Consider the following 15,044-nt stretch of genomic DNA (forward strand, 5'->3'; position numbering starts at 1 on the left):
GTATTTGGACAGTCTGTCAGAGATGCTGGAGTCCTCCAGGTCTTCTCGTTGCTAGAAGAGGCTTTTGGCGACGGTTGTAGGTGTGGCTAACGAAGCTGTTCCCTTGGCAACGGTGTGAGACCTGCCTACCTCCCCTTCATCACCACCCACTGGGGGTTTTAATGCACCATGAAACTGTTTCATGATCTAGAGGCGACTTCATCCTGTTGTGTTGATACATTGTGTGATCAGTGGTGACTTGGAGTGTTGGCTCACCAATGGCTGCTCTGGGCGGGGACGTCCTCCTCGTCCATGATTCGTGGAAGCCGGCCACTAGCCCCGCCCTCCAGGTAGCCTGGCTTCACGGTGGGCGTGTCTACCAGTTTCCTCCTGTTCAGGTCTAGATAGAACAATTGACTGATTGATTGATTGATTGGTTGAATGATTGATTGACACTTTATCGATCACACAGAGGAACTTAGAAGTAGAGACATGAACACAGTTCAGAGAGAGTGAGAGGAAAATTGTGTTCTGGAACACATCCACTGAAAAGACCCCAGGGGAATGTCACTCACCAGTAATAGCCAATAGCATCTTCCGCCTAGCTCCAAAAGTGGACACGCCTACTTCCTTCAGATCTTCATCAGACAGCGTCAGGAAGGTCTGGTAGTCGATCTGGATGAAGAGGGGCACGGATGGACCACGTTACCCTTCTCTGTGTGTGTGTGTGTGTGTGTGTGTGTGTGTAAATGTGTAAGAGTGCAATTGTGAGTTTGTGTGTGTGTGTGTGCATGCATGTGTGTGTGCATGCATGTGTGTGTGTGTGAGAGAGAGAGAATCTATCAGTCCACCTATGCTCCAGGGGGCGCCCTACCTCTTGCTGTTGGAACACATCAGTGTACTTCCCCAAACCCAGCTGACTCAGGAGTCCTGGGAGGTCGTCTGTGGGCTGGGGGGAGGGGCTACGCCGGCTACCGGTCGACGCCCTGACAGAGGACACACCCTCAAAGTAGTTACTGCCGCTCAGGAAGCTCTCCGCTAGGATCCAGGGTCCAAGTTTTCCAGATGTGAAGGTCAGAGGTCAAAAGGAGGAAAGATATGAAAACGTTGAGACATAAAGAAGATATAGAAGACGAAGAAGAAAAAAAATATATATATTTTCTCGTTTTACTACTCATGGATGAAAACACTTACAGGTTTTGTCAGTTCGAGTTCTGTTTGTTGCCGACACAAATGGGAAGGAGGAAGTGGAAGAGGAGAAGGAGGAGGAGAAATTAGAGGGGGAGGAAGAGGAGGAGGAAGAGGGGGAGGGGGAGACGGGGGAGGTTGAAGAGGAGGAACCGCGTCTGTCTCTCCAGTTCCCCGAGTTGCTCCCGTTACACACTCTCTCCATCCCGTTCTGAGGCCCCCATGTCTACGGAGAGAGAGAAAGGAGAGAGAGAGAGAGAGAGAGAGAGAGAGAACGAGAGAGAGAGAGAGCAAGAGAAAGAGGTTACTTATGTTTATACTTTGTTTATCTCCTTAATAGGCTATACTTTGGAACTTCATCCTCCCCACTTTCTGCCTTTCACTTTCTTCTCCTCTCTCGGTCTCTCTCTCTCCCCCCCCCCTCCCTCCCTTCCTCCCTCCCTGAGGCTGAGTGGATCAGACAGGATGGTAATTGGCGCTCACAGTTTTCTCTCCTCTTCTCTGTGTTTCTCGGGGCAGGAATACCGACGGAGCCAAACCCTGAGAATAATCATATTTCTAAACAAGCGCCTCGTCTTGCTCCGCGTCTCTCTTCACCGCAAATAATCAACCGCTCAGCCGAAACACACACTCTCGCTCTCTAATTCCCTCTCGTAGAGAAACACAGAAGTCATCAGACAACTGCCTCTCGCATCTATTAACTCAGATTAGCCTGCTCTGCCTGACTAGCCTCCGAGCTTTCGGGGAGAGCGGCTGCCTTGATGCTGTTTGAAAACCCTGGAGGAGAGGAGGAGGAGGAGGAGGAGGAGGAGAGGGGGAGAGGGTTAGCACCTGTTGGAGCAGCCCCGGCTGAACACTGTTGTCTGTTGGCAGTGTCTTTTAAATATTTAAAGGTTATTTTTTAGAGTGTGGCAGTCCCACTTGTATTGGATGGAGACAGTGAAGAAAGACAGGAAAGTAAGGAGGAGAGGGTATGCCAGCAGGGTACGGGCCAGATTCGAACCCATGCCGACATGGGCATGTGTGTGCAATGTAGGCAGCGGTGCTGGACCACTGGACCACCCCAGGCCACTCTGTTGGCAGTTTTTGAAGTCTACGTAGGTTCAGGCAGGGCACTTTAAGGAGAAAGGCAGCTGGCTGTCAGGTGACTGACAGGTGTCAGGTGATGGACAGCTGAAACCACCTATGAAAGAAAGCAACATGTCACATGTTCACGGGACCAGGCTTTAAGGGCTGTGTTGATACACTCCACCATAGGCGAGCAGTTGTTTGCCACTGGCTATGAGACATTTTGCGTCGTTCCATCCACCACCCCAGCCTCCACCTGCAGGTGTTTTACCTACCTATAAAGGGTTTGAAAAGATTATGGACTCCCCGTCTTATCATTTTGGATGTTATGTTGTTTAACTTCAAGCCGGGAGCTATATCAGAGCGGAACCATCCAATTACGGCAAACCTAATGTACTACCATTTTTTATTAAACTTTATTAAACTCACTAACTGCCAAAGAATTCCAGAACACTCACCACACCTAGAGTGCCAAGTGTTTTATGTGGTGTTTACCTAACAACAATACTTTGATTGGCTACAAAATGAAGCATCATCATTTATGCATTTTTGGTGAATAAAGTCACCCTCGGCACTGTAGAATGTTGACCATTTGATAGACTTTATTCACCCTTGACACTGAATGAGTTAAAATGACATAAGTGGCTGGTGTTACCAGGGTTAGGGGTCGTACCTGTGGTTGGCCCACGGTTCCCAGGTAGGTTAGGGTTAGGGGTGTTACCTGTGGTTGGCCCGTGGTTCCCAGGTAGGTTAGGGTTAGGGTTAGGGTTAGGGTTAGAGGTGTTACCTGTGGTTGGCCCGTGGTTCCCAGGTAGGTTAGGGTTAGGGTTAGGGTTCGGGGTGTTACCTGTGGTTGGCCCGTGGTTCCCAGGTAGGTTAGGGTTAGGGTTAGGGTTAGGGTTAGAGGTGTTACCTGTGGTTGGCCCGTGGTTCCCAGGTAGGTTAGGGTTAGGGTTAGGGTTAGGGGTGTTACCTGTGGTTGGCCCGTGGTTCCCAGGTAGGTTAGGGTTAGGGTTAGGGTTAGGGGTCTTACCTGTGGTTGGCCCGTGGTTCCCAGGTAGGGTTTGTAGCTGCGACGGCTGATGTTCCGCAGCTCTTTGATGGCCTCAGCAGGCATGGACTTAGAGAAGCCCAGACCGCTCCATGTGTCTGTGGGGGTCTGGACCTCCGTCACCACCGGCTTCCTCTGCATGGCTGGGAGAACACACACACACACGCACGCACACATATACACAATTACATACACACACACACACATACACAATTACATACACACACACACACACACACACACACACACACACACACACACACACATACACAATTAACTACACACACACACACACACACACACACACACAGTCAGACTAGACATCATATATCATATCCAGCTCCTCCCATGACAGGCAGTGGTTTAATTGGTGAGCTGTTTCAGGTGTTGAATGATGCAGATTAATAGAGAGTGGTGTTTCATTACTGGGATACAGAATGTGCTTAATGAAGCGCAACAGAGGTTGATACTGAGCACATGCACACACACACACACATACACACACACACACACACACACACACACATACACCAACATTAGACTGTGATTGTGTCCCAGGAGTGAGTACTGTATGTCTTTATGTTAGTAGAACCAAGAGTGTAATCAAGCGTGCTTACTAAGTACAGTATGTGTGTGTGTGTGTGTGTGTGTGTGTGTGTGTGTGTGTGTGTGTGTGTGTGTGTGTGTGTGTGTGTCAGTCACATAGACAGACATATGGGTATCTTAATGACCAGAGGCAGATGGCTCATTCAAGCTGCTAATTCAAAATCCCATAAAGCAACACTGTGGGAATTCAGAACCATTTGGCCAAAGATACTCAGATTATCGCTCATTCTGAACGATAGATGTGTGTGTGTGTGTGTGTGTGTGTGTGTGTGTGTGTGTCTAACCAACAGAGTGTATTGGACTAAAGAGTGTATGTTTAGTAGGAGTAGCAGTGCTCCTCTTCTATCTCTTTGGCACAGTGCAACCCATAAGTAGGTGCTCTTCATCAACTGTTTGGCAATGTGCAACACTTAAATGGATCCCGTCTATCAATTCTCTGGCTCAGAGCAACACACGAATGAGTGTTCCTCCCATCACTGATATAAATAACAAACAAGAGCTGCCTTGTACTTAATAACATATGTCACATATCCAGTCATATTATGCCATGAAAACACATATTTGGCTCAGTGCAGTGGTTAAATCCCTTATTCACAATGGTTGGGCCTGGCGCGCCACTTAACTCGGTCCCTGAGGCTTTGCCCACACCAAGAGGATTCTTTGGACCAGCAGTTGGCAACTGATCACAAACGAATGGATGAGGATCATCTACTGTAGATTTGACTGATGTCTGTCTGTTCTTAAAATATGAGTTTCACCGGTACTTCACATCATTCATATCAGTAGGAAAGGCGACCAGAAAAGGAGGTTGTTGTTGTTATTGTTGTTGTTGTTGTGTGAAAGCAAGCTCTGGGAAGCAACGTCTGTCCGGGAACTCTTTGGGGAATCCACGAGGCAAAGACATTTAAAAACGCTCACCTCGGGTTGCCAGCAGTTTCTTCTTTTCGTAGTCGTAGTCCTGCAGAAACAGCAGAAGGGAATGGCGCAGGTAAATATGGAGAGGAGAGAAAACAAGGTTTCCTCTGAGTGATGTTGGAGGAGAGGGAAACCTGATTTACTGTGAGAACAGACACTGACTCCATCTGGCACTTCCCATCATTACCGTGGAGATAAAGTCATTATCCCCACGGTAACCTTTGATTCAGGGGAGACAGAGTGGGCCAATAAGACCAGACCAAAGCAACAACAACAACCATCAACAGACAGACATTCAATTCCGTGAGGGTAAAAAAAAGCAGCAAATGAATTTGTGACACCACCCACAATGCCACAAATGAAATAAAGCTAGCCCTATTCCATTACTCAGTATGTGCACGCGTGTATCCAAGTATGACCTTGCAATTCCATCTTCCAGCAATACAAGTTTGAAAAATGGTATGCATGCCTTCTCTTCTCGTCCATCTTTACCTTATTAAAGTTTAAATGTACTCCATTCTAACATAGAATTCACACGTGAAAAGTATCTGTCGAACTTCACACGTACTGCACAGTGTCATGATCAGTGTTCAGTCTTCAGCCTTCAGGCTACATCTTAACGATCCCTCCTAAAGACCTCTTCACCCTCACTACCCCCCTGTACTAACCCTAACCCTAACCCTAGAGACCTCTTCACCCCCACTACCCCCCCTGTACAAGTTTCTCTCCTGTTAATAACAACAACAACAAAAATCCTTCTTCTAGCATTGTGACTGCCTATGGCCCCTGGTCCGAGCATTGATTACTTTATCTCATGATGACTGATGGATAGATGATTCACTTACTTCAACAAATGGATTTGCCTTTGGATAAAGGCGTCTGCTAAATGCCATCGATGTAAATGTAAAAAATGTAAAGTGTGTACTGTGACGTTGTTATGGAGTCAGACGTGGCTCACTTTGATGAAGACCTCACCCGTACCTCACGGTCGTATGGAACCATCAACATAAGTTGAATATTTTCCTCCTATTTCTTTGAAATGTAATACGTTTCCTGTTATTGCGTACATCGTTCCTGGACGAGTCAGAGAGAGCGTCCTGGGGATGAGTCACCTCTCGCCTCAGGCTGTTTCCTCTGTCACCCCTCCCTCCCTCCGTCTCTCCGCTTGGCAGCCTGCAAGAGAGGAGCCGCGCCATAGTCAGGTGTGAGCCGCAGAGCATGAAGGCTGTTTGAAAGACTTCGCTGACCAACAATGATCTTTTCCAAGGGCTATTTTTTTTAATTTTATGAGAGGCTCTCCTGAAATGCAGTCCCTTTACAAGGGGCTATGATCTACCATCTGGCAGGACTGTTTTACTGTCCACTACACAGCAGTACATAGGTTGGTTCCTGATATTTCCCAAGCCTGACAATGTACAGGTATTGGTAGAACAAAAGGTTAATGACAGGCGATGAAGCGTGAAATGGTTCATCGTTACACGTTCTATGTTGTGTTGTGAGATGGGAGCTTGGTAGCTTTACCTAGGAGTCATTGCCTGACCCGTGGAATGGCGTCTTCCTTGGTTCAGAAGCCTGAACACCTCAGGGCCCTGGAGACTACCCCTCCGGCTCATCATTGCCACCCTGCTCATGAATTCATTGACCTCTGAGGTCATCGGCCCGGGGCTCTCGTCCTCTGAAAGGCTGGACGGATCCTCGTTCTCCGGGATCTGAGGAAGCAACATGTGGTGGTTTGTTGTCATTGTTGGTTCGGTAACCCAGTCTCCAAATGTTTCTGCAGACCAAAGAATACGGTCTGTGTGGTTGTGTTATCTAGCTGTACTGGCAGGTAAATACGAAAGGACAGAACACATTACATAAGGAGGTACTGACTTGTAACCTGATTGTTTCTGCTGTCAGGACTGCAGAGTCACTACCGATCTTCCGCTGTAGATTGAAAACCCATCTCTTCAGGCTACATCTTAACAGTCCCTCCTAAAGACCTCTTCACCCCCACTACCCCCCCTATACTAACCCTACCCCATACCCTAGAGACCTCTTCACCCCCACTACCCCCCTGTACAAGTTCTCTCCTGTTAATAATAAAAAATAATAATAATAAAACAAATAAAAAAAAGGCTTCTAGCATGACAGCTGCCAATGGCCCCTGGTGTGAGCATTGATGACTTTGTCTTATGATGATTGTTGGATAGATGATTCACTTACTTAAACAAATGTATTTGTTGTAAGTCGCTTTGGATAAAGGTGTCTGCTAAATGCCATAAATGTAAAAATTTAAATGGTTTGAATCAGTTGTTGCTTTTGCTAATATTTGCTAATGCCTTCCCCTGACAACTTACCCTAACCGTAACCACTCAAGTTAAGTTAATGCCTACTTTAACCATAACCAGTCAAAGTTAATGCCTAGCCTTAAACCGCCACGCAAGTCTTAATTCATGTAACTCTTACGCAATGTATCTTATGTCAAAACAGGTGATCAAACGCTGGTACAGCCAGATAATACGATCCCTCCAGACTGTATTTCCTTGGTCTGCAGAAACGATCCCCCAGAATGTAATCATTTGGAGACTATGTTGTGTTTAGGTGTGTTGATTCATGTTTTATGTGATGGTGATCCTGGCGCTCCAGACCTTCTCCAGCGGTCTGCTGTCTGTTCCCTTCAGCCCCATCCGCCCTTCCTCAGTGGGAGGGGCCAGACCAGGTGGAGGAGAGAGGCGGGGCTTTGTCTGCAGGGGAGGGCCAATCACTGTCTCGGGGGTGTGCACAGTGCCTAAGAAAAAGGAGGAGCAGATCATCGAGAAGATGATTGGTCAAATCAGTAAAGAGCAACAAAGACACTTTATTTAACATTGTAACAGACAGAACAGACAAGCAACCATTGATATCCCAAAATAAACTGCATAGCACCCACCCACCCACACACACACACACACACACACACACACCGTGGTCGGAGAGGCGAAGCTGCTGGAGCAGCATGTTGAGCCAGTAGTTGGTCAACCCGTTACCGGATAGCATGGGGTCAGGGGTCAGCTTGGTTGCCGTGGTAACCTCACTGGAGTCCAGCCCCAGCAGCAGACGGCGAGCCTCATACAAACTGGACACGTTCCTTTCCAGCCCCTTCACCACCACCGACTGGGAAATGTAGTCCCACACAGAACACTGTCTCATTGTCCAACACACAACACCATGTCCTCTAAGACTACAAGAGCACAGTACAGGAAACATAGCAATGTCAGCATCACAGTGCAATAATGACCTGCAAGCTACTGCACTGCTAGGAGAGGAAATGCTGGCTGTGTACACGGAGCAGGGTAACGTGGGTAATGTAGTACCTTGGCTGTCTGTTTGACCTTCGGTTTGACGCTGATGAAGACCTCCAGGCTTTGCATCATCTGAGCCAGCCGCCGAGGGTCCGCCTCCCCGTCCTCCCGCATGTCAAACATCAGACACACAGGAAGACAGTCCTGCCACGCCACAGAGACAGAACACACATGAAACAGTCGTCAAGTTGTTGCAAACAACCCCCGCAATTCCACTTGCACCGACCAAGTCTCGAACTTGCAACCTCTGACTTGCCAACACACATGACCGTCTCCTCAAATAGCCGATGTTAACCAGCTACGCTATCGAAAAGCTAGCAATTCGACAGTGCAGATGGGTGGGGGTATTTGCACTTGAGGAGTGAGTTTACCATCTCAACTCGGTTACGTACATACTGACCTGACTGAACTGTTGTCAGGTCAGGTCTGTTGTTCAGTCTGTTCTTAAGCCGGACGGGCCCATAATTGGGCCAAAATTCTGCTTTAATTTGCTTATTAATTTGATTATTGTTTACTTTACCTCCTTGTCATGTGTAGTATGTTATTCTGAACTATGATCTGAGCATATCCACACAAAACTTCAAGGTGTTCCCAATCAAATGGCATCCTGCTTTTGCATCTGATCCTCATATTTCTAGTGTTATAAGCAGTTTAGTTTGGGTCTGGTTTTGAGGCGGAAATGAGTCAAATAGGGCATTCATCTTAAGAGGTTAAATCAAAAGAGTCCGTTGACCGTTCACAAAGACGGAAGTGAACTTGAACTTCCTCTCACCATGAGCTGTTGCCTGGCCAGACACACTCCGTCTGGGCTGCCCTGGATGAGCAGGGAGGGGGGGTTCTGGGGCCCGCTGAGGTCCGGCAGGACGATCTGGGTCTGGGTCTGGTGCATCACGCCCAGGAAGTGAGCCCCATTCTGGCCCAGCAGGAAGAGGTGCTGCTGGGATGTGACGTCCAGCTGGGTACTCACCATGCCAGTGACCCCGGTCTGACCCCCGACCTCTGACCCCAGCAGCAGCTCCATCAGCACACACACCGCCTTCTGTTAGGGGGAACAGTTCGGAGGGAGAGGGAGAGAGAGAGAAAGAGAGGGAGAGAGAGGGAGAGAGAGAATGTAGAGAGTGAGTGAGCAAGAGAAATTGCATCTGGAGAGAGATAGAGAGAATGTCTCCTACTGTACATGCAGTGTGTGTGTGTGTGTGTGTGTGTGTGTGTGTGTGTGTGTGTGTGTGTGTGTGTGTGTGTGTGTCAGCGTATCACACGGACCTTGACTGCGGCAGAGTTGCCCTGCAGGCCACGGACCACGCAGCAGCTGCTGTAGAGGCGAGGCTGAGCCCTGAAGCTCACGCTCACACCCAGAGCCTGCGCCACCTGCTGGACCACTGGGGAAGCTGCATCCGGCAGGGCCTGGGGAACAAGGCTCACCGGCAGGTCAAAGGTCAACACCAGAGGCTGGAGGTCCTACGGGAGGAAGAGAGAGAAGAATGAAAGACAAACAGACACACAGAGATGACACAATTACATATTATAGTGCCAGCACAGAAACAGAACAGAATGTCTGCTTCCTTACGAATACATGTATGCAAATGTATGCAAAATATAAAAATATGTTTTAAGCCCCCTAAATGGTCCTACACACTGACAGGGTTTTTCAGCCCACTCAGCTTTGACTCCTGCTACAGTGCAATCGCTTTGTCGGTCTATTTCAAACAACATACACTCAATAGTGACAGTAGACACACACACACAGGAATGTAAAATAAACACATATATGATACACCCAGTACACCCAGTAGGCCCAGTGTAACCCATGGAAGACTGAGATGTGGTCCACTCACTCGTATCCTCCTCCTGGCTGCCTCCACCCCTTGGACCGGCCCGGCGATGGACACCTGGACAGGCCAGGCAGAGAGAGGGGAGGGAAGAGGACGTTAACTTGCAACAGTGCTTGGTTAGAAAGTTGTGGATGACATCACTCAAATATAATGTCACATGCTTTCTTTTGGAGAAAAAAGATGGGGTTGCCGATGGGCAAAACGAGAATGACAGGAAAATGATGGCTGGTTGCTAAGGGACAGTACCTGGTTGCTAAGGGACAGTACCTGGTTGCTAAGGGACAGTACCAGGTCGCTAATGGACAGTACCTGGTTGCTAAGCGACAGTACCTGGTTGCTAAGGGACAGTACCTGGTCGCTACGGGACAGTACCTGGTTGCTAAGGGACAGTACCTGGTTGCTCTTCTCGCCGGTGGCGTTGTGACGGTTGGAGTCGGGGAAGTGAATGTGACATGATGTCATCTCCATCACCTTCTTGATGTTCCCGCCCCCTTTCCCAATCACATGCGAGTGCTCCGTGTGAGCCACGTCCATCTTCAGGGTCACCTTGTTCACCTTAGAGACGGGGAAGAAACACTCACTATACTGTATGTTCTTACTTGTTTTCTTCATGAGGTAAGATAGAGGGTGCTCGCTGATATAAATAGACTCAGTCGTTTTCTTCAACAGGTCAGGTAGGAGGTTGTCATTGTATGGATTTGAACTCTCACCTTGGTTTCCAGAACTTCTAGAATCTTCTTTTTGGCATCCAGAACATTGGCTCTCTTCCCCTCCACCTTCACATGGGGGTCTACGACACAAGGACACATATGATGGATGGAACTTTACAAGTAATGCAATGTCTTAACAGTCCCTCCTAAAGACTGCTTCACCCTCACTACCCCCCCTATACTAACCCTAACGCCGAGACCTCTTCTCCCCTGCCACCCCCTGTACAAGTTCTCTCCTGCTAATAAAATGTATTTAAAAAAAAACAAAAAAAATTACGACTGCCAATGGCCCCTGATGTGAGCATTGATTACTTTGTCTTATGATGACTGTTGGATAGATGATTCACTTAGTTAAACAAATGTATTTGTTGTATGTCGCTTTGGATAAAGGCGTCTGCTAAATGCCATCAATGTAAATGTAAATGTTACTTCAGACTTTATTTTCATGCATTGGCAGCACGTTAGTGTTATGATGGAGATGGTGTCAAGATGGAGTCCGATATCAGAGAGAGTTCAAAGGCCAATCACCTTTCTTTGACTTGGCTCCAATCTTCAGCTTGGACGGCCACTTCACCTGGGTGTCGGTCTCCCTCATCACCTGGGTGACGAGAACCATGAGAAGAGAAACCCAGGGGTGTGAAAAAGAGGAGGAAGAGGAAGAGGAGGGGAACCAAACTCCTGACTACAAGAGCAACACAAGTCTAAGTGTCCCAGGGACACACTCACACAATACCCAAACACACACACTTACACACAATACACAAACATACACACACTTACACACAATACACAGAGAACACATAGGTTATTCAGAGAAGACAATGCTCCATTTGCATTTCAAAGAATGGCATTTCTTTTTACCTCCATAACAACAACAAACAAAGTAACAATGTATTTCCAAAGTCTGTTTGGAAAGTAATTCAGGTTTTATATTTTCTATGTAGAAGACCTCTGTGGATACAAATACAACTGCTTCTTAAGTAATAGAATGTGTTATGTTATTTTTGATGGAGGTGTGGTCCCCTGATTAGTAAGTATTTCTGAGAATGACTGCTATTGTTTCATCTCCTTCTTTCTTTCTCTCTCTCTCCTTCACCTTCTCTCCACAGTAACATTTATAAAATACTTACTCTCTCAAAGAACTCTTCACCTGTGAGACCCTCTCCATGCTTAGGGGCTGAAAAACAATCCATCAATTTATTATTCATAGCCCTTTTACAGTTTTGTCAAACGGTGCTTAAGAACGTAAACCATATAAACAATACAGACAATAAATACTGGGTCACCATTCCACATCAAATGAGATGTCGAGGCAAACCACAAAACAGCTGTTAATGATTTGTTTGAGTCAGAACAACACGCTCGGACATGAGTGTTGAGAGTTGTGAGAGAGATGTGCAGAGTAAACATTGAAACAGGGAGAGAGGTGAAATTTGCAGAGAAAGAGGGACCAAGGGTGGAACATAAACAGTTTAAAAGGGCATTGCTCCACAGTGACATTTAGAGGGATGGGGGGGAAGCCCTTAAAAAACGCCCGCCCCCCCGCCCGCCCCTTCTGATCACCAAGGGTAACGATGGCCAACGCCAAGGAATGGCCGGGTGAGCAGCATGGGGCGGAGAGAGAGAGGGGGGGTGACACCAAAAACCAAGCCCAGAGACAGCTTACCACGTCAAAGGTATTTCACTGACGCAAAGCCCCTCTAACCCTCCGAAAATGAATTAACAACCGCTGACACACTTGATAAAGCGATTGTAAAAAAAAAATACAAAAAAGTATACCCATCCCCCAATATCTTTCGTTCCAATTCGGCTAAAAGTCCCTCCCAAGAGGATGCAGAGGTTCACAGTCTGTTTATCATACCCATCTGGTTCACTTTGAGCTGTGGGACTTATTCACAGTACTACCTTTAAAAAGAAATGTACACACACCCAAACACACACACACATACACACACACACACACGCACACACACACACACACACACAGAGACAGACACAGACACAGACAGAAAGACAGACAGACAGACAGACAGACAGACAGACAGACAGACAGACAGACAGACAGACAGACACAGACAAACACACACTTTGTACTTTCTACTGTACACATTCTTAACAGTGTTGAAGCCTCTCAAACAAAGTAAAAAAAACACCCACTCATTCACGCAGATGATTTTGCCTGTCACAGAGTTTTCCCTGAGCACGGGGGAGGCATTTGTCATGAACCTGTTGTGTCCTGATAAGTTACCCAGACAGACATGTCTACATTGACAGGAACGATAACACTGAAGCCCTCACGCTTCCGACGCCCCACCGCTCCGAATAAATCAGCTACCGCAGATGATAAATCATACTGATCCACTGGCTAACTTTACCATAGAACCTCACAATGACATCAGCAGATAACTTGGCAATACACAGGAGGGTCAGACTGGTGCTGGAACAACCCGATACTTCAAAACGCACCAGGGTCTTGAAATAGACAAACAGGCTCATCATCGGCCCAACTCACTTCAGCTCAGAAGACATACCCAGGATAGCAAACCCAGCAAGCTCCCTCAAAAACATGTTGAGATGAACTACATGGCTTTGTCAAGGACGAGTGTACACTCCACATAGAGGTTCAACCGCTGGTCAGAGTGAGTGGTTGTCCTGACTCACGGTACGACCGCAAACTGGAGTGGACCGCACCTGCTCAGCCCGCTTACCGTACAGCATGGTCTCCAGCTTCTTCCTGTCGATGCGGAACCTCTCCTCCACACACTCCGGGTCCGAATGTTCTCTTGCCAGATACTCCTGTCCCAGTCCGGAGTGTCCAGCATCTTCCTCTTCCTCCTCCTCCTCCTCCTCCTCTCTGTCAGGGTGGGCCAGGTACGTGGAGGGGAGCTGCATCGGGCTCTGGGTGGGCTCGGGGCTGTGTTCTGAGCCGGGTTCTGGGTCAGGCTGTGGTGGTTCTGTCTGGGCCGGGTTAGGGGTGCTCTCCTCCGTGGTGGTGGCCATAGCAGGACTGAGCCTCCGTCAGTGTGTCCACGGAGACAGAGAGAGAGAGAGAGAGAGAGAGAGAGAAACGTGGAAGAGAAGGGGCAAGAAACACCCCCTCTGTATCCATAGCCCCCCCCCCCCTTTTACATACCCGCCTCCTCCTCCACACACAACACGTTTTGGGCACACACACACACACACACACACACACACACACACACACACACACACACTTCAACGGGCTGTGGTGCATGGGGAAGAGACAAAGTACCCCCAGCTGCTATGCTATGCATTACCATTCTCCTTCTCCTGCTATGATTGTGCATTAGGTAGAGTCACTACAGTGTGTGCAATGCCTCAATGTCATCTTTCCAGTAGTAGGTATTTGGGAGAGATGCCTTTACTTTCTTAGTGATTTCGGGTAGTTGGAGTTTTTGCTCCTATTCACTTTGACACTGGCCTGACAGGCAACGTCAGAGCCTCTGAATTAGAACTGTTTGCTCACGGACATGCAGATACACACGCATTCCTTCCTGATCAGAGAAACATTCAACAGAAATCAAGTGAACCCAGAGAGTGTCTGAATGGACCAGCGCTTACATTAAAGACCCCCCCCCCCCGCCCCAAATCCTGAATGAGAGGGAGAGGGCTTGAGATTCCAGAGATGGGGGGAGGGGGTCAGGGGGTTTGGGTGGGTGTATAGGGGAGGGGGGGGAGAGAGTCTGCGTGTGGGGGGGGGGCATGGAACAATACTTGGGATAAAAGATCCCCTCCGCTAACAACCCGCTCCAGCACTGTGTTTGCCACTGTTGCCTAGCGACCCATTTGTTTACGAACAAGCAGACGGTGAGAAAGTCATAAACTTCTGCAAAGGGGGGAAATGGGTCACGAAAGACAAAAAGAGAAGAAATCTCCACAGCATTTCATACCGCTTTCACCTCTCTACGACATCCCACAAGTCCCAAAATACAAAATAGATTTTTTCAAATTCAACAGTTCTTAAAGTGTATCTAACAACATTCTCAGATACTACTTCAGCAGCCTCTGCTTTCTATATCGCCCACAAAAATATCACCTCAGGCAAATGTGAGATGCTCGTGAGATGAGTGACATTGGCTGAAACGTGAATACACTGCCTCCCCAAGCTTCCGTTTTTTTTATTTTCTTCCATGCGGGAGACCTCTTCCTCCATGTAAAAAATATTCCTGTTTACGAAAAAAAAAACTAGGAGTATTCGCCTGAGGGAAGATTGCTGAAAACTCAACAGATCATCACCATGGAAACTGGTTAAGATCTTAACTCCATTTGAGGTCAACCCCCCCCCACCCTACCCACTACCCTTGTTACTCTCTGAAAGAGTAAGAGTGTTATTCCAGTAAAGGAGGCACGT

At 47.8% G+C, this 15,044-nt stretch overlaps 1 protein-coding gene across 1 annotated transcript; it reads right to left on the minus strand.

The window, feature by feature from the left end:
* Positions 1 to 251: 251 nt before the first annotated feature.
* Positions 252 to 13,672, minus strand: bicc2 (bicaudal C homolog 2; the record flags this gene model as incomplete). Its single annotated transcript, XM_083686115.1, has 19 exons — positions 252 to 379; positions 555 to 654; positions 854 to 1,017; positions 1,174 to 1,393; positions 3,269 to 3,429; positions 4,811 to 4,850; positions 5,875 to 5,980; positions 6,329 to 6,516; positions 7,438 to 7,577; positions 7,753 to 7,942; positions 8,143 to 8,274; positions 8,903 to 9,169; positions 9,394 to 9,588; positions 9,966 to 10,019; positions 10,356 to 10,517; positions 10,673 to 10,752; positions 11,201 to 11,270; positions 11,803 to 11,849; positions 13,381 to 13,672. 19 exons carry the CDS (start codon positions 13,670 to 13,672, stop codon positions 252 to 254), a joined length of 2,736 nt encoding a protein of 911 aa, XP_083542241.1.
* Between the last annotated feature and the right edge of the window lie 1,372 nt (positions 13,673 to 15,044).

This window comes from Argentina silus, assembly GCF_951799395.1.
Source record: "Argentina silus genome assembly, chromosome: 15".
NCBI classification, from domain to species: Eukaryota; Metazoa; Chordata; class Actinopteri; order Argentiniformes; family Argentinidae; genus Argentina; species Argentina silus.